General features: G+C 41.3%; 1 protein-coding gene across 1 annotated transcript; it reads right to left on the bottom strand.

The window, feature by feature from the left end:
- On the bottom strand, positions 1–19,317 carry LOC135444228 (interferon-induced GTP-binding protein Mx-like). The gene is made up of 14 exons (XM_064705573.1): positions 19,244–19,317; positions 15,907–16,232; positions 14,210–14,402; positions 13,240–13,377; positions 11,097–11,251; positions 9,771–9,909; positions 9,088–9,286; positions 8,258–8,336; positions 7,172–7,294; positions 6,293–6,434; positions 4,533–4,691; positions 3,945–4,021; positions 2,446–2,685; positions 1–514 (listed from the first exon to the last, which is right to left on the bottom strand). Exons 2-14 carry the CDS (start codon positions 16,135–16,137, stop codon positions 281–283), a joined length of 2,109 nt encoding a protein of 702 aa, XP_064561643.1. The 5' UTR covers positions 16,138–16,232; positions 19,244–19,317; the 3' UTR covers positions 1–280.
- Between the last annotated feature and the right edge of the window lie 347 nt (positions 19,318–19,664).

Genomic DNA, 19,664 nt, shown 5'->3' with positions numbered 1-19,664 from the left:
TCAGAGTGTTAGCTTTTTAATGATTATTCCAGTGGTTGCACAGAGTTCACAAAGAAAATGTTTAAAAATGGGATAATGTTTATTTAATCACAACTCCCCCAGTGGAGCTCTTTATGCAAAGGCAGCTGTTTGCATATGATTATGGAAAATAAAGAATAACTGAAAACTAGAAATTAGTATTAAAGGTCTGGGCTGATGCTACATTTTTATGGGATTATATGAAATTCTTTAGTAATGCTAGAAGATGAGGAGAAAAAAAACCTTATGAAAAACAAAGAGATTACAACAAGCTGAATTCTCTCAGGTACTGGCAGGCTTTGGTGAGACGATCAACTCTTTGGCTGAGATAATTCCTGGTTTTAGCAGCTTCAGAATCCTCATCAAGGAGAAAGTTTAACTTCTCTTTATCTTGTAAAAGTTGCAGCATTGAGGTCTGCAGGTTTTCTCCAAAGTCATGAAGGACAGAAGACAGGATGATCAGGGGGATCTGATTGGCAAGGCGTTTGCTTGCTTCCTGTGAGATGGAGGAAGAAAAAGGCAAAATACTAAATTGGTAAAAAGAACTCAAAAATGAAGGATCCATAGGTAATCTGGTAAAAAAGTGGCTCCAAGATTTTAAAATGTTGGACTGAGTTACTGTTCAAGAAGGGAGTGCTGCTATGAACTAAAAATGTTTGCAACCAATGTCTTTTGTGCCTGAAATCTAAAAATTAAGAGTAATGGGAATGTCAGCTGCTGCTTTTCTTCCCTCAGCAAATTAAAGCCAATGTAGACTGTCCTCTGCTCAGCTTTGCCAGCTCTCACTGGGACAAGTTATAGGAGGACATTCCTGACAAACAGAACTTGTGCCCAGTTTCTGGTGTCCAACCTGTCTTCACTGAATGCTTTCAATGTTTTGATGCAGGAAATCAGAGTGATTTTTCCTAAAGCTGGTAAATTCCTCTGTTAGATGGTAAAAAAAACCTGGTAAATTCCTCCATTAGATGGTGGTATTTAGATGGTATTTCTGATATGGTTGTCCTTTTAAACTTAAGCTTTGGAGGAAGCATTAGCCTTAAGGGGAAATGTCCTCAGCAGCAGCAGTGAGACCAGACTGTAACACATTACATCTGTTTTTATCCCCATGAGATGATCTCCTGTGTGACCTGACCAACTGCCTGGTTCATTTATGGATGCAAACAGATTGATCCAGAAGAGCTTTTGGGGCCCTTTTCCCATGGAAATCCACATTTGCATTGGGGCAACATGAGGTTCTAAACCTCTCCCAGCTCTGGGAATTGGCTGCCTCCAGCCCTCCTGGTGCTGGGAGAGCACTTAGACTTAAGTGCCTGGCTGCAGTTGAGAGGTTCTGTCTTTCTTTTTGTGGTACAATTGAAAATGGCATTTGTAGACCCTATAGGGTGTAGGCAGCCATGGATATTTAACTTCCATCTCATTCAAACTCTATTTGGCCTTGCATAAGTCAGTCCCATGGAGCTGTGGTGCCCTGGCATTTGAGGGGTTGTTGAAAATGGCTGTCAGGACATTTACAAAAATATTTAACTGCAGATAAAACATATAGCAGAGTGTGTAGTAAGGTGGGATGGATGTGCTTATGTGTGTAGCAAGGTGGAATTGTTGAAAATGGCTCTCAGGACATTTACAAAAATATTTAACTGCAGATAAAACATAAAGCAGAGTGTGGAGCAAGGTGGGATGGACAAAGCCACTTCTGGCTTTGTTTCTTGTTCTGTGAAAATCAAGGGTTTTGTCTTCATCAGCCTGAGCAGCCTGACCATTTAATTGCAGGAATTTGTCACAAAGCCTGCTCTTGGAATTCAAAGTGAGCTGCTACCTACCTTCCTGAATCATTAATATTGAACTTGTTGCTTTCTGAGGGAGTTTTACAACAAAGCAAATCTTGATCCTGCATGTTCTGTTTCCTTTCTTTAACGTGATCCTTTGTTGAAACACCCCATTTGTCCTCAGAGACTTCACTTACAGGGTGCTATCTGCAGTACAGCAGATGCACTCTGATCCCTACAGACAGCTGATATATTTTAATGTAATGTTTTATTATTGCTCCTCCTGCTGTAGCAGTTTAAGATCTGACTGCAAGCCACTTTCTGCTGGCTGCAGGAATGTGCAGAGTGGCTTGAGGCTGACCTGGGCCAGACTGGGAGGTAGCTAACAAGTGGTTTGGGAGCCAGCTGTCACTTTGGCACACTCAGGCTTTTCTAATCACCACATCCTGCTGATAGAGCCCAGCTTTGCCCTGACTGCTCAGAAGCTCCAAGTGGTTTGCAGAGAAGCTGAGCATGTACCTGAATGAGACTCTGAGATACCCCTGGCTATTCCCTGCACAGTGCTAGCAGAGCATGCAAGGCTGTGTTGGCTCCAGCAAGATCTGGCTGAGGGGGATCTGCTGTGGCATTCAGGGGGCAGCAAATCTGCCTGTGAACTCACAGAGAAATAGGCACTGGTGTGAGAAACCATCTCCACGACAACAGAGGGATCCTTTGGAAAAATCTGAGACTGCAGAGTTGCTCCTGGGGACCCGTTGAGAGCGTTTGCTGCCTTAACAGTATTTAAATCACCAATGTAAAGGTCATCCTGGCAGTACACGATTTTCTCCATTTTGAACTGGGCCCGGATATGTCTTTCAGCATCTGCTGCTTGTTTCTCTCTCATGTCTTCAATTTTCATCTGGAAAAGAAAGGAACAAGAAGTTCTGAGATATTTGCTCCCTTTGGGAAGGTGCCAGTGCTTAGCAGTGTCCCCGGGGAACGGCAAGGTGGGCACAGTGTTCAACTGCCCTTGTGTAGCACTGTCTAACCCCAGAACATGGGAGCATGGAGTAATGCTTTGGACTGTGGTTTATCTCTTGTGAAAGAGCAGGAAAATGTGGCACTTTTGTCCCACTCCAAACTTGGTGCTTGAAACCCAAAGGAAAATATCTACTGTCAGCAAACCAACCCTGTCTAACCCCTCTCTGTCTGGTGCTTTTATTGAGCCATCTGACTCTTTTTGATACTTCCACCTAAAAGTCTGTGGGGCTGGCAAAGTTCCCTCAGTGATGCTCAAATTCCCTTAAAATGCTTTCCTAGCATTCCTCAGAAAACACCCCCTATATTTTCTCACGTCCAGTGTTTGCCAGGACTTCTTTCCTCTTCATTCCTCTCACTGCGTTACACCTAAAGACCCTGCCTGAACACCTCTGTGTTTGGATGAAATAATTTATTTGTTCACTGCTTGGTTGGCCTGGGAGCTCAGTAGGGTTTGACCATGCAAGTGAAATAGCAAACCACCTATTTCACTCACATTTGCCTCTGAGTTTCCTTTTTCAGCAGTACCCTGTGAGTGGACTCTGTTTCTTGGCTGCCAGCATTGCTTCTGGTCTTTTCCTCAATGCTTCTCATCTTTTCCTCAAAGCTCTTTCTAAGAAAAGGCCTTCAAGGACATCCACACCACTGAACTCCACCCCAAAACATGCTAATGCCCAAACTGTGAACAGCCATCTTGTAGTTTTTTCATGGCTGGATGATTTTTGGCTTGTCTGCTCCTGCTTCCTTTCAGCAAAGATGAGATTCCTGCACTGGCTAAAACCCTGGCTTGCTTTCAGAGAGGGAAAAACAGTTGAGCACTCTGAGAAATCACTGCAGGACTTAAATCTGAAATTAATTATAAACTCTTCAAGGTAGCCACACCAGCTTTTCTTTGCACTGTTAAGAATTTGAGCAGAATGAATAAATAATGTATATATTAGATCTTGTCAAAGTTGTGCAAAATGCTCTTTCATTAGTGCCATTATAATCATGCCATAATTTTCAGGCTCTTTCCTATTTTCCTGCAAGAAATTCCACACTTGCATAAGGGTAATGCAGTGAGACAGGTACCACAAGCATGGATGTATTTATAAATGCCATTCTGTCTTTTGAGAATCTCAGCTTATAGTAGTGTCTCACCTTGGCAACTCTGCTTAGATTGTGAAAATTAGCAAAATTCCTTTTAGCAAGCTCCGTAAATTTCTCTTCAACCAGTCCTGAGGGAAGAACAGAGATACAAAATAAAGTCAGATAAGCAAGTGAGGATTTTAAGCTATTGTTAATATGAGACTTGGGAGACTACTCATGTTCTCCATTCAGAAATAACTGAGCTGCTGTACTGGTGCACTCTGCTTTTATGACACATACAAACAAGCAGAAATTTCGATTTCCAGATCCAAGAGTGTGACCACTTAACACCAGGTACTTCTACTGTACTGCTTCCTTGCTGTGTTATTAATTATAGTTATTTTCTATTTTTTATAGTTATGCTCTATTTATTATAATTATTTTCTAATTCCCTTAGAAGAGCCACTGGGAAAAGCATTAACAAATGCTGGAGACCATGTGTAGAGATTGAAGGCTCTAGAGAAGGAGCAATCCCCAAGCTGAATCAGATTTATTTCCACACTCTGAAGGATCCTGAGAGCATCAGCTTCTCCTGGAAAATAAACTTGTCAGGCCCAGCAGTGTCCCCCACACAAGAGCCTCCCATGGGCTGGGCCATACTTATCACATTGTTCAGGATCTCAATTGCTGGCTCCTCCAGTTGTCTGATCTGCTCTTTTATGATGTCCTCAAAAGTGTTGTAGTTGCTGAAGCCTGGGAACTCCCGTCCGCGGTATCGGTCTTCGTATTGCCACACTTTCCCAGGAACGGTTTTTTTAACTGTAATGGTAAAATAACATTGCTTTGCTACTAAATCACTCAATGTATATGTTTCGGGTTTAAGAAGAAAGTCTATTTATCCTCTTTGAGTTGTTCTTGAGAGGAGAAACTACTGAGATATTTTTTTGTTACCACAGAACAGAGCTAATGCATTGCTGCTCTCTGAATGAGCCATCTCACACATTGCATCAAGCATCTGACTGACAGAAATTATGTTGGGCCACAAAAATTCTGGTTCTTCTTGACTTTTTTACCCTCACAGAAGTAGTTGGCCATTACCAGTCACTTCCAAGTTTTAAAAAAACCCCAAACAAAACAAACCTCCAAGCTCACTAAGCACTTATTTTCTGGGGAATCTATGTTAACTAGTTATTTTTATTTAAGTTATCACAGTCAATATTTCTTTGCTGATACTATACAAATTTGCTCATTTTTTTGTGTGAGGTATCACCTTAGCCCAGAGCTAAAGTGGAAAAGAAAAAACCCCACCCAGATTCTAAAATATTAATAGCAATAATAAAACAAAAACATTAAGAGCAAAAATAAAAATTATTATCTAGGTTGTTATTGTTTATTACTATTCATTGGCATTGTAACGCCAATGAATAGTAATAAATAATAACAATAGTAATAAAAAATGAAACAAAATAATTACAACCTAGATAATTGTTGTAACTTAGAAGAATGGTTCAGAATATCTCCAACAAATTCTGTGCCTGTGTTATTGCTGTGGTGGGAGAAGAGAGACAAGCACAGACCTCTCTGTAATGACAGCACTTAACACAAACTGTGTGTGTGTCCCCAGGACACCACAACAGATGGATGCTCCTGGCTTCTTGCTCTTAATTTTCTTGGAAAACATTTACTGAAGATGATGTGTCTGGGTTTAAAAGCAAGGGAATGGGCTCTCAGGTCAGCTGCCAGGATGAGTTCACAGAATTAATAGAATCACTGGGCTGGAAGAAAACTTCAAGATCATAGAGTCCAACAGCTCAACTAAATCCTGGCACTGAGTGCCAAATCCTGTGGCATTCACATTCTCTGAACTCCTTCACCCAGGGTTTTTCTCCTGGGAAGCTGAAAGGCAGCAAGAGAGGCCTCAGAGAAAAGGAAAACAATTCTTATCTCATTTGCTTCTCCTGTGTTGTGCTCATGTGGAATGTGTTTGGAGATTGTTTATCCACAGGTGATTGTTCCATTGGATTCTGGTGTGAGTTGTTTTGGCTCTTTGGCCAATTGGGGCCAAGCTCTGTGGGGACTCTGGAAAGAGTCAAGAGTTTTCATAATTATCTTTTTAGCCTTCTGTAAGTATCCTTTCTGTATTCTTTAGTATAGTTTAGTATTCTTTAATATAATATAGTATAATAAAGTAATAAATTAGCCTTCTGATAAGATGGAGTCCTCCTCATAATTCCTTTCTTCATTGGTGGACCTGAATTTACAATACATCCAGTCTGTTTTTAAACACATCCAGGGATGGTGACTCCACCACCTCCCTGGGCAGACCATTCCAGACATTTATCACCCTTCCTGTAAAACACCTTTTCCTAATATCCAACCTGTATTTCCCTTGGCCCAGCTTCAGCCTGTTCTGTGCTTACCCCTCGCAGCACACTCCAGGAGAATCGCACCCCACGCGCGGAATTCCTTGCGGATCTTGGTAAACAGCCTGACCTCGTCCTCAAACAGCTGCTCCTCTCCTCGTGTGCTCTGAGAGATCTCTTGGTTGAAGAATTTGATCAACTGCAGTGAATTGAACAACAAGCAGGCAATTTAGTGAAGTTTCATTTCTTCAGACTAATTTGTAGATGTTAAGTAAATCTGCAGTTGTTTGATGTTAAAGCAGGGACACAGTTTATAAAAAACATTCCTTCCTTACATCTTTTATGCTCTTAGTTCCTTGTTTGAGTTTTTTTTTTTCCTCCCAAACTGTAACAGCTAGAGGAGAACAAACTTTCTATTCCTTTGTTTTTTCCCCTGCAGACTTTTAGAGCCATTTACTAAATTCTAATAGGCCAAACTTGTATGAAGTCTGATGAGCTTCCACAAACACCTCTAAAGCCTACTAAAGGTTTGCTCAGGGAGTAACTCCGTGAGATGAGGCACTTAGATGGACCTACAAACGACATTTTGATATCAGGAATACATTTGATTTTATGAGTCCTGTAACCAATGGGAACCCTTCAAAGTGTTGAGCACCCAGGAGTTTGTTTTCCTTTGCTAAGATACTTGATTTTGACCCAGTTAGCCAAGTTCAATTTTCATGCCTCATAATCACAGAAAAAATTTTTAGAAGAGGCCATGAGCTCCTGTGGTCCATTATTTTTGCAGGTGTGGTTTGTCTATGTTACCCTCACTAAAATGATGGATACCCAAACTTCCCAGTGGTCCATGCTGATGTTTTGATAATTTCAGGCAGTTTCTTTTTCTCTGTTACAGTTACCTGCCTGCTCTGCTCTGTGACCAGTACTGATACTTACATCTGTGAGGTAAAACAGCTTCTCAGACTCTGTTTGGGGTGTGCCTCTCTTGTACCTTTGCAGCTCCTGCGATGTTTTATAGAGGGCACCATGAATTTGGCTCTCCAGTGCTGGCAAAGTTTTCTGGGGAGGAGACAGTGAAGAAGAACATTGAGATAGGTTGAACTTGTCAGATTTTGGAAGGAAAACAAAATCCCTCTAAGAGTGATCTACACCTGCATGGGATCTTTCCTGTTTTAACAAATCCAAGATCTTGCTGCCAGTGTCCCATGTGTGACAGTGGGATAACACAGAAAAGCAAATATGGCTTTTATTGAGGACACTTAGGAACCAGGATCTGCCTGAGGGATCAGGCTGGACCTCACTGAGGGCTGGGCAGAACAGCTGCAGTCTAGGGCAAAATTTCACCCACAGTGAGCCAAAAACAATGTCCTCACAGGTTGTGCCAGGAAAGTGGTGACTGCTCAATTCCTGATAAATACCTGATGCAACATGGCTGTTTAGTTTCTTCTTTTCTGTAAATTTACAGAAATATTTTTTTTTCTCCTTTGAGACTGAATTTAGATGTTCCCTATATTTTAGCATCTTCTCTTAATGGAATAAGATATATTACAGATATATTTATCTGCAATAAGATATATTACATGCAGATATAGTTATACCAAATAAAAACCCCCAACAGCCTTACAGTAGTATATTAATATAATAGAACATCTTGATGTTTTGAAGACATTTTCAATGGAATAGTAATCATTGTTTCACTAAGCTGACAGCAGTAACTTGTCACCCAGGTGATCAACACTTTAAAAGAAATATCATGGCTGTTATTGAAAAGGCAGGAATTATGAGTCACAAATAGATGAAATAATTTGTTCATTATTGATCTGCAGTTAAAAGGCAAATCTGAGGACAGAGCATGAGGCTTTTTACCTCTGCCTCTCAGTTCAGTTTGTTCTCTGATCACTGAGTTGAAGCATCATTAAGCACATAAAGATGAAACCCAACTGCAGCCCAAGGCTGAAGGGTTGAACTTGTTTTTTAGGTAGTAACTGGCACAACAGGTCAGTATGGGCCTCTGTTACTTACAATAATGTGTTTCACAAGTTCATCTGTGAGCTTTTCTGCCAGACAGGGGATAGTAGCCTTTCCCCCTTCCATAAAACACCTGTGAAAAAAGAGGAGAAGGTGGGTTTGGACAGCCAGGCTGTGCAGGGCAAGGAGGCAGCACTGATGCTCTGCTCGGTTTTCACTAATTCTTTTACACAATTTGAGTAAAGAAGGGGGCTCTGGGCCACGCTGGTGCAGATGTGGCAACTGCCCAGGACTCTCTGGGTTTATTCAGGAGTTTTTTGACAACTACTGACTGAGCAAAGGGAAACAGAGAAAAATCTGAAGAAAGCAAATTCTAAGAGCAGATGAATGTGCTGTTATATTATTTCTTCATGTGTGAAGTTCACAACCCTTGTCAGCTGCCATTCTCTGCATTATGATTTATTTGCTGCTGAGTCCTGTGGGCAGCCTGTGTCCTCAGCACAGCCTTTCTTTCTCATGCTGTTCCTTCATGTTTTCCAGTGAACAGAAACACTTCAGTGCCTGACTGAAGTGCTCAGATGCTTTAACTTGAATTCTTTGGGACTATTCGGAACTTCTGAAGTTCATAGCATTTCCCCCATGTATTTTGCATCCAAAAAACCCCAAAATTTTTTTTAAAAAGTTTATTCAGTATGTAAAAATCTTCTGGGTTTCTGAAACACAACCCTACATGGGCAATGAGAAACATAGAGTATAACTAATACCTAAGTAGTAAAATCTCAGCAAATCAACAGGAAGCTTTGAGGTGACTTTAACATGTTTCTGATGAGAACTTTTCTGTGAGGAGTACCTGAAATGTGTGTGATTCTCAAAGAAGGGAGTACCTGAAATGTGTGTGATTCTCAAAGAAGTGTTTCTCCTGTTGGATTGCAGCAGCCAAGGTCAGTTTGTTGTGGATGTCCTGCTGCCCACGGCACCTGACAATCATGTAGCCCTTTTTGAGGGGGATCACCCTGTTCTGCAGTATTTTAACAATGGCCTCTTCAGTTCCCTTGTCCACCAGGTCAGGTTTTGTGAGGATTCCTGTGAAGTTAAAGGAGAAAGTTAACCACCAAGCAGGAACACTCTGTACCATGCTTAATAATGCAATTTTTTTTTGTATTCCCTCTCCTAGAAAGTTCTCAGCTCTCCGGCAGTAAAACCCACTCTGCAGTTGCTCACACCATGCCTTTTGCTTTGCAAACCTTTCTTTAAAGGTTTTTTTTTAAAGCAAAGCTTTTTTACCATTAATTTCAGATCAACTACCATTAACTGAGATTTTCAGCTTCCAGTTATTCATAACAGGAGGGCCAGCAAGACACCAAACTAAGGAATTCTTGGAGCTACTCAAGAATTGTGACTAGAAATACTTGCAAATATATTCTTTCGGCTGTTTTCTGTTTTGGGGTTTTTTTTTCCTCTCCTTCTAGTAGCTAATTTCACAGACCACAGAACATCAGACCTCATAGGAAGGAAAAAAAAAAGATTTGGCCTCCTTTCCAGCTCATAGCTTAAAAAATGATCTCACCTATTGTCCTTTCTCCAGTGGGGTCCACCTCTTGAGCCATTTTCAAAGCTTCTGTTGTTGCAATATCCACGTTACATGGCACCACTACCAAATTGATTGTCTCTTTGCAGCCAATAATTCTTTTAAGTAGGTTTTTGATCTGCAATTCAATACAGCAGTGAAGAGGTTCAGTGAAATCAGACGCTTGCAGGATGTGACAATTTCTAGCAATATGAGCCACTGCCTGATGACATTAAATGCCACATATGCTGAGGATAGGGTTACATGCTAGAGGATGGCATGGAAAGGGGCCAGCAGAAGAACGCAGCCTCTTTCCTTATGTGAGGTTTAATCCAAACATCTGGCATAAATGAGACCAAACTAATGTTGTTAAGCCTGTCTTGGCAGCTATGTGGAGTTTAACCTCTTGTGCATATATAATCTTTCATTATAGAAATATTAAGGGTATTTGATATCTAACACATGTAAGAAAATCAGGTTATAGGTATGTATGATGTTTAGGTATACATTTATGGAAAGAGAGCAAGCTCAATTGTGCTGATCAATCTCAAATTTGTACCTCTGAAAGGAGCACAAATGTCTTTGGCTTATTTTTCAGTGGAATAATTGTAGGAAAATTTTACAAAGCACCAAAACTGAAGATGTACATGACATCTAGCTGACATTTTTCTATATTTCAATGCCAAACTAAACGAGTTCCTCATAATTTGTGTTATTTTGTAAAAGCTTCACAGAGCACTGTGGCACTTATTCCACAGTAAAAAAAAAAAAAAATTCCCCTGGATTTTGTTAAAATTGCCTCTCTTTTCTACTTCCCACCCATCCCAGCTTCTGACAGGCTGCAGTGCTGCAGACTCCATCTCTGGAGCATGCAGACAGCTGGGAACAAGGGAAATGTTTGGATTTTATCATCCAAAACATCTACTGCTTTCTTCTCAATACAACAGAAAGATTGCTATCTAACTGTGGAATGAAATTACTCTCCTCCCAGAAAGTAAAGCCCAGACCCAATCTTGTCTCATTTCTATTTGGTATATCTAGTTGAGTTTGGGCTCATCTTATTGCAAGTTCCCATTTAAAGGTATTTTAGGAGAAACAACACACCCAGCTCCTGCACATCACCCTAACTTATCCTACCTTAGTTTTATTTAAGCAGGCCTTATCCTACCAGAGTTTTATTTGCATTTCCCAGCATTTCTTCTAACAGCAGCCAGAGGAAGAGCAGAGATCCCCTCCATTTATTCTGTTTGCTTCACTAAAGGTCTGCTGGGAGCCCCCAAGGGATGAGGCTCTGGGCACAGATTGGCACACGAGGCTGAGCTTTACCTGGTCCCCGATGTCTTTTGGCTGGTTCCCCACGGCCACCCTGGCAATTCCAGGGAGATCAATTAGTGTCAGATCGGGGACATCAGGGGACCGAACTTCCAGGGAAATTAACTGCTCGCTAATGGCACCTCTAGGACCGGCCACAACATCCTGGGCTGTGAAAAGAGCAAGGCAATGAATACAAGCTTCAAACGATGCAGCAAACCAAAGCTGAACACAAGGACTTTGAAATGTACCAACTACTACCTAAGGTTCTTTCAGGCTTGGTGTTTTCTTTCAGATCCAGCCACACACTTTAATGACCTTAATTCATACCAATTGCCTGGCCAGTTTTGAGAATATCCAAATAATGTATTGAAAAGCCAAAAAAAAAAAAAAAAAAAAAAAAAAAAAAAAAAAAAGAATAAAAATTTATGCAAAAATCTAAGGAAATTATCATGCAGAACAAGTAGAAGTGAAGTCCTGTTGGAATATGAGCTGTAATATTTTACAGAGCATATATTTATGGACTCTCATGTATGCAGACAAAATACATGTAAATAAACCACAATGAAAGGGATCAGGTAAAACCCTGGTCAGTTGTAGAAATGCTTCCTCAACAACAAGAGACTTTGTCAGCATTAATTAATTCTTGGATGCAGTGAGAGAAATATAGGTGTTGTTCTACATTCTTCACATTTTGATTGGGAGATTGAGAGTAAATTGTCCCAGATACTACAAGGCAATAATTCTTGAACTGTGAACTCAAAGAAGTAAGGAAACCTCAGTCATTCTCATCAGAGATTTTCAGCTCTTTAATTACCTTAATTCATACCAATTGCTTGTCCAGTTTTGAAAATATCCAAATAATGTATTGAAAAGCTAATTAAAAAAATAGAAATAATAACAATTTGCAGAGCTGTGCTTGATGCCTTAAGTTTTAGCTTTCATATTTTTTAGATTCTGTACTGCCTTAGTGTGTGACTTTGAACTTCATATAAAGCATTAGCAAGTTCTCCTCACAGTTCAGTCAGACAAAACAATCCTTTTCCAGCCTGAGAACCAAGGACACCACTGCAGCTTCAGGCCCAAAAAGTGCAAACAACAAAAAGGCCCAAAAGGCCCAAAAAGTATAACAATAGCAAATTGAGGAGAGCAGTCTGGGAGGATGGGACTGCATAACCTGAAGCTGAAATTGGACAATGAACCCCAATATGGAAATGGACCAAAACTTATAAAAGTGTGAAAATTCATGACCATCTTGTGTGTAGCCACAGCCAGGCTCTTGTACTGCCCAAGTGCCTTTGGGTACTGTATCCTTTGAAGGCCTTTTAAATAAAACCCTACTTTATTCCTTTAACACTGCTCAGCCTCTGTTCCAGGCAGCCACTCTAGGAATCAGGCTAGTTAAGAAAGTAAGGACAATCCAGCTTTCACACTTAGGGCAAAGTGCTTACTGCCTTTTGGGTAAGAACATTGATTCCTTACCCAGCATGAAATGCTGTAACAGTAAAGCTGAGACATGTGAAGGGCAGTGACTGCACACATGGTCACAGCAGTGGCAGAAGCTCTCTGTCCTCCACTCTGCCTTCTTGCAATTTTCTCTGGCAAGAAGGAAATTGCAAGCGCGTGGCAGAAGCTCTCTGTCCTCCACTCTGCCTTCTTGCAATTTCCTCCAAAATAATAAGATTTTGAGGAAATTGCAAGAGACACCTCAAGCACTCTCTGGGCTTTTAAACTGATGACAGGAACCATTTATGTCCCATGTTTACAATTTGACAGACAATCTCCCCAAACCAGGAAGCCAGGAAACCACCACCCAGGTAAGGACACAGCCTGAGCCTTTATCATGGATCAGGATAAAAGGATCATGGATCAGGATAAAAGGATCGTGGATCTAGTGGGTGGCATCCCTGCCCAAGGTGTTGGAACTAGAAGATCTTTAAGGTCCCTTCCAATACAGGCCATTCTGGGATCGTCATCCTAAATCATCTTCACTGCTGGAGCACTGGTACAACTTCCTTGAGAGAAATGAGTTTTGCTGACCCAGCTTCATCTGCTCTGAATGCAGCTCTTGGTGTAACTCCACAATCACCATGGATGTTGTGAGAGGAGGCTCTAAGAGGAGGATTCAGAGGAGATGGAGCCAGCCAAATCCACTCACCTTGCCTTATTGCTCTGTCCACCTCAGAGGCGTTCTGCAGATCCACGGTCACATTTTTGTAGGAGATCTTGCCTTGCCATGCCTGCCCTTCAGGCAGCCTCTTCAGTTTAAGCTCCAAGGGACACCGAGTGACAATACCTGCAGCAGTTCCAAAGGCAGAGGTTGTGCATGAAACAACGCCTTGAGGTGTGTGGTGTACACAGGGCTGCCTGTTTCACATAAAAATGTTTCACACAAAAACATTTCCAGTTCCAAGAGATGCTGCCAGAGAGGACTTATCCAACTTCCTGCTCAGAGCAGGATTGTCACCAGCACTAGATGAGGTCAACCATGGCTCTTCCCAGACATGTCTGGCCCTGCAAACCTCCACAGATGGAGTTTTGCTCCTCTCTGGATGATCTGTTTCGGTCAGCTAAATCCTATGAAAAACCTTTCCACAACTCCAGCCTGAAAGACTAGATTGTAAACTAGATTGTATTGCAAACTCACATGGAAATTGCAGAATTTATGTGTGTAAAAAAACACACACAGAGCTGGAAAGTGGATCTTCTTGAGCTGTACAGTCTTTCATCATCTCTGACTTAAATAATGCTTTAAGTAAAGGTCTTTGTACACTTTTTACACACAATAATAATGGAAGTTATCTGTAAGAAAATGTAGTTTAAAAAAACCAAAACCAACCCCAAAAGCAAATTAAAAGACTGGTTTTCCATGTGAAATTAATACTCTGCTGCCCTGCTGCTTTCTGGGAAATGCACAGAGCCAGCTGGAGCAATCACACTACACTTCTTACTCCTGGTGTCTTGACCATCAGGAACATGTGCCTTGGATTTACCTTGTGGTGCCTCACTCGCACCTCCATTTCTCAGTCATGGAATTATCCAAATCCAGACCAAAAAAAAGAAGGAAAAAAAGAAAAAAATTCCCTTCCACCTCATCAAAGAGAAAGTGTGAGAAAGCGATTTCTTACCATTGCCCCTGGGGAGAGCAACACCAGAGAGGGCTTCAAGGACAGAACTTTTCCCAGAGCTCTGGTCTCCAATCACCGCAATCGCTGGCAAGGACAGATCCTTTTCTATCCCAAGAGCTCTCAGGCTGTCAACAAGATCAATGCAGGGTCGGATCTTCTCCTCATATTTGTTGTACAAGGTGTGTTCTGCAGCCTGTTAGAGTTAAACTTACAGTGAATTTTCCATAATAATTAAAAAAATATATATTTTCTATTAATTGTTCTTTAGTAAAAGTTGGCATTTAATGGCATCAAGCTTTACTTTATATCACTGTGCATCCTTGCATCTCCATGTAATAAATATGTGTCTGTAAATATGAAAGAAACAGTTGAGGGTGGCTCACAGACCATCCTTAGTAAAAATAACAAATTTTGGGAGCCATCCTGTAAAGATAAAGAACACCTAACTAAGTGTGGTTTGTTAATTTTTTTTAATAACAGTTTTTTTTAATAACTGCCATTTTCTTTCACTCCTCCACAGATGTACTGAAGCATGTGTATGCAAATGAAGACTGATCCCAGAAATCATTGAATTTGGAAAAAAATAGCTTATTAGATGTTTGTTTGGCAGTTTGAAGATTTAGTTTGTGCACAGGCATCAGAGGAGTTCTGCTGTAACATTCTTAGCAGGTGGCTGAAATCTTTTAGATCATCATGGCTCTTCCTTCTTTGCCTCATTTTAGGCTCACATAAGGCATGAATATGAGTGGGTTGTTTTAAATGACTGATTATTGTCATTTTCTGGGTTTGACACAGGTCCAGATATTAACACAGACTCTTCATTTATGTGAAAACAAAACAATTTCCAGTCTTTGGCAAAACTGGTCCATCTGCTGTTAAATATGCTCAGCTAAAGTATATAAAGATCAGCTTGGTCTCTTCTCCCTGTTCCTCTCTCCATGTTCCAGTGACTGCTGCACTTAGAGATGCAATTTTGGGAACACCAATATGTTTCAGACATATTGGGCCAGGCACATTCAAACCTGATTTTTTGAGAAGAAAAAACTGAAGTTTTTCTCCATCACTGTTATCCAAGAAAAATACTTCTAGAAGTATGTCTATGGATCAGATGCACTCAAACAAAGCAGATTTTTTGGTTCAAGATGAGGAAGACACACACATTATTGGAGGCAGGCATATTAAACCCTTTTTGGTAACCCCTGCCCACTCTCTTCTCTTAATAGCTAGTAAATTCTCAAAAGACTTCAATAACTATGTCACAGACTTAAAACCAACCTGTGTTCAGTGTTAAATACCCAAGCAGATTATTATTAACCTTTCTGTGCATTTCTGTTAAGGGTTGAAGAGCCTCAATTAAAAAAAACCCTCAGCTTTTATGATTTCTGTTCAACATTTGTTGCTAGGATTAAAACAGACACATGTCACACATTAAATTGGCTTCTAGGCTGCAGCCATCTCTTTTTTTAGACCTGCATTATTAATGTCAGCAGATTAATTGCAGGTACCTCTCTTGCCTTGCAGACTAATTGCAGCTACCTCTTATTCACTTACATGAATAATGGCTAGGACTCATCCCAAAAGTTCTCCTTAGACCTCACAAGTGCAGATTGACCAAGAGACAAAGGAATTCATTTTGGGCCATAAAGTGAAACAATAGAGTAAGAGACGGGAGGATCTGTGCCCTCTTCTTGCCTTACCTGATCCTCTGCTGCAAAAAACTCCTCCTCCGAGTCCTGGTCATAGTTAGGTTTGCTCTCAAAGAACTTGTTAAACTGCTTCTCTGGCCCAAGACTGTCTTCTGGTTCTGGTGGGAGAGGCACTTTAGCAGCTTCTGGAAATGGTTTTACAAAAGAAAATACAAACCCCTCTTTCTTGGGGGTATTTTTGGTTTTTTCAGGTTGTTTGAATGCTGCTTTCTTATTATCCATGGCCTGCTGATTTACTGGGCTTGAACGTGTGTTGTCTGCAAGTGCTTCACTAAATATTGATCAGTGCCTGGTCCAACCACTCCAAGGTGCAGCTTCTGAAACCAAACATGGGGAAGTGAGTGACTCCACCTGGCAACAGTGATCAGAGCAGAGCAAATCAAACACCACTTTTATTTCCTGATCCAAACCTTTGGTAGGTACCAAGCACCAGAGCTCTTTTCAAATCACTAAAATTGCTCTCCAGAGGATAGACTTGAAATACTTCTCCTTGCCTCTCTTAAATTCTCTTTTTGGTATAAAAAAAAATTGCCACAGGAAAAACAATATTTTTTTTGGGGGGGGGGGGGAAGTTACACCAGTTTTTGCAAAAAGCAAATTCTCCTCAATGAAAAAATTGCTGAAAGGTGTTTGGAGAAGCTGGTTTGAAACTTCTGACTTGAAATACTTCTCCTTACCTCTCTTAAACTCTCTTTTTGGTATTAAAAATTGCCACAACAAAAACAATATTTGGTTTCTGGGGAAAAAAAACCAAAGTTACACCAGTTTTTGCAAAAAGCAAATTTTCCTCAATGAAAAAATTGCTGAAAGGTGTTTGGAGAAGCTCAGTCAGTATCAGGGCAGGATTGGAGGGAATGTGAATTCTTCCTGGCTGTGGGCTGGCTCCAATCCATAGTCTGCTGAGTGCCCATCTCACCTCTTTTGTGGAAGAAATCCTTGTCAGGGGCAACTCTGACACCTGTTTTTGAAGCTCTGTATCTTGGTCCCCTCCCCTATAGCTTAAACCCTCTGCCAAAAACAGACTTTTCTTCACATGATGTTAGAGAAGGGAGGACTAGAAGGCTTTTTATTTCCTTGTCAGCGTTTCCTTATGGAAAAGTTTTATTTTCTATGGGTGGCTGAGGGAATTAGTGGCTTTTGGTGTGATATTCTCCAGGGAAAGGGATTTCCAGAGAAAGTGATTTAAGGAAAAAAAACCCAAGATTCCTTTTTCAAAGCTAGATTTTTTAGCTTCCTTCTGCCAAAACCAAGATCTGTTTAACTCAAACACTTCAGAAAACAAATTAGGAGAACCACATCTTTGCTTGAAATAACTTCCTGTTCTGTTAATTTTTTTTTGTTGTTGAATTAAATTTACAGGTTTTTTAATTTAAACAGATGCCAAAATAGTATGACCAGACACAATGCAGTTTATACTTTCAATGTGTAAAACTAGTTAAGAAAAAACCCACACATTGCAGCAGAACAGTTGAGAGAATGTTGTGGGCCAAGCATGAGAAACTGGATACAGTGACTGTGCGGGCATCTTTAATTAGATTGATTGCTAATACAGCATGTAAATATTGCCAGTGCAATATCAAAATAACCACTCTATCATCTATTACAATGGATTATAATCAGGTCATGGTCCTTCTGCTGAGTCACAAGTGAGACTTCTTTGCTTCCAAAACTTCTCAGAGCAGTCTAGGTGCAAGCTGCTCCACTGTAGTCCCAGATTTGGTCAGCAGTCCATGTCTAAAGGGTTACAAGATGAGCAGGTTCTGGTGGAATGTACAGATTTCCAGTCTTTGGCCTTGCAGAATTCATCATTGCAAAGCAACAAAGCATCTCTGGAACTACTTTAGGATTTTATGTCTCTGTTTAAGTGGACCTTGGGTATTTTAACACCTGTCCAAAAGCACAGGAGCTGGACTTACCTTGTAAGCACCCCTGGTGGGGGTGGGGAGAGAAGGGATGGAGAAAGGGGAAAACCAACCCAGAAACTCCCTGCAGCTTCGTGACACCAGTTTGCCCTGTTGGCCCAGCCTCCAGCAGCATTTTATATTCTTTTTATGGCCAATGTGCACCAAAGTGAATCACAAACATCTCAGTTCCCCATCTCTGGAATGAACTAATTATGCAAACATCCAGATATTCTGCAATACCCACCTGGTGTGTTTACTCAGGACAAACCCCATGGCCATCACAGAGGTGGAAGGGATGTGGGGAGGGCTGAGGATGCACGAGGAAATCCAAATACCTTTAGTTAACCAGTACAAACATCGAGGTGGGGTGCAGACCACAGGGTCCACACACACACACTCAACACCCCTGCACAAAGATACCTGCAGTCAGCACCAGAATAAACACCCGTGTGGATTTCTGAGGCTACACCCCTGAATCAGGAAAGGGTGGGTGGGCTCTGTAACCCTTCCCTGTGCCACACAGGCATAGTGAATTCTTTGTGTACTGAGCTGTGACAACATCGGATGGAAGAAAGGAGGAGAGGGAAACAAAAAAGCTGCAATTGTAAAGAGCCCTTCTACAATGGGCCAGAAGGCACTTGTGAAACATGACACCTGGATGACGCCACGATGCTGAAAGTCTGCCAAAAATTTCCTCTCCCCAGAGCTGCCCCTGCCTCCTTTCTTGGGACAATACTGATTTCACTGAGATTTACCTTCAGAATTTGCCTGCCTGTGTGAGGGAAACCTCTCCCAGCACAACACAAAGCACTCTCTGCACACCCACATCTGCACAAACACCAACCTGCCAAAGAGGAGTTCCTTTGTTTTTCTGTAAGGACCCTTTGGCTTTGCATCTGTAAAAGATGAAAAGCCCCTTCTAAAAAATCCTCTCTCAAACCCAAGGTGCAGAGCTGCAGCGCTGAACCCACACAGCTCCTGGATTTACTCACTCTCAGTCCAGCCAGAGGAGCACATGGATTTCTGGCTGACCCGCCCTGTGACTTCAGGATATTTGGGTAAACCTCACAGTTTCCACGTTGTATAGTTATTAACTCCAGCTGTCTTCTCATAAAGAAAATGAAGCAATGAAAAGCTTATGATCCTACTCATAAATAGTGCTGGCTAGATCATCTTGCTGAATAATGGCTTAAAAAAAAAAAAAAGGCATCTCTCAGTTGTCTTCTTTTAAAGACGAAATAATATTAATATATTTTCTTTTTTTCTTTTACCCCACCCCTGAAAGCAAAAGATCCTGCTCCTGGAAACCCTATTTAATCACACTTACTTTAGATGCTTTATGCAGCCTTGTCACTATAAAAGGAATGAAGATAACAGTAAAAAATTGCATTATTCTTTTTAGAGGAAGGAAGGGAGAAACTTACCCTCCTAAGTATCCTGTAGAAAGGAGAAGCACTGACTTTCTGAAACTTCTTCAGATGCTTTTTTACTTACAGGCTCCACCTTCCCATTGTGACAACAAGGAGCAGAAATGAAACTAAATTCTCACAAGAGAAGTATTTGGCTTTTGTAGAAATGACCAGGCTGTTTCAAAAGACAGAGTTGCCACGAGTGGGCACCACTTGCTTACTTTGCACGGGGCACCTCAGAGCCAGAGAATCCTAGAATGGTTTGGGTTGGAAGAACGTAAAGATGATCTTGTTCCACCCCTCTGCCATGGCAGGGACACCTTCCACTGTGCCAGGCTGCTCCAAGCCCTGTTCAGCCTGGCCGTGGACACTTCCAGGGATCCAGGGCAGCCACAGCTGCTCTGGGCACCCTGTGCCAGGGCCTCCCCAACCTCTC

The sequence above is a fragment of the Zonotrichia leucophrys genome, chromosome 1 (genome assembly GCF_028769735.1).
Source record: "Zonotrichia leucophrys gambelii isolate GWCS_2022_RI chromosome 1, RI_Zleu_2.0, whole genome shotgun sequence".
In the NCBI taxonomy this organism is placed as follows: domain Eukaryota; kingdom Metazoa; phylum Chordata; class Aves; order Passeriformes; family Passerellidae; genus Zonotrichia; species Zonotrichia leucophrys.
The sequence above is the reverse complement of the archived record's forward strand: the minus strand, read 5'-3'. Positions and strand labels throughout refer to the sequence as shown.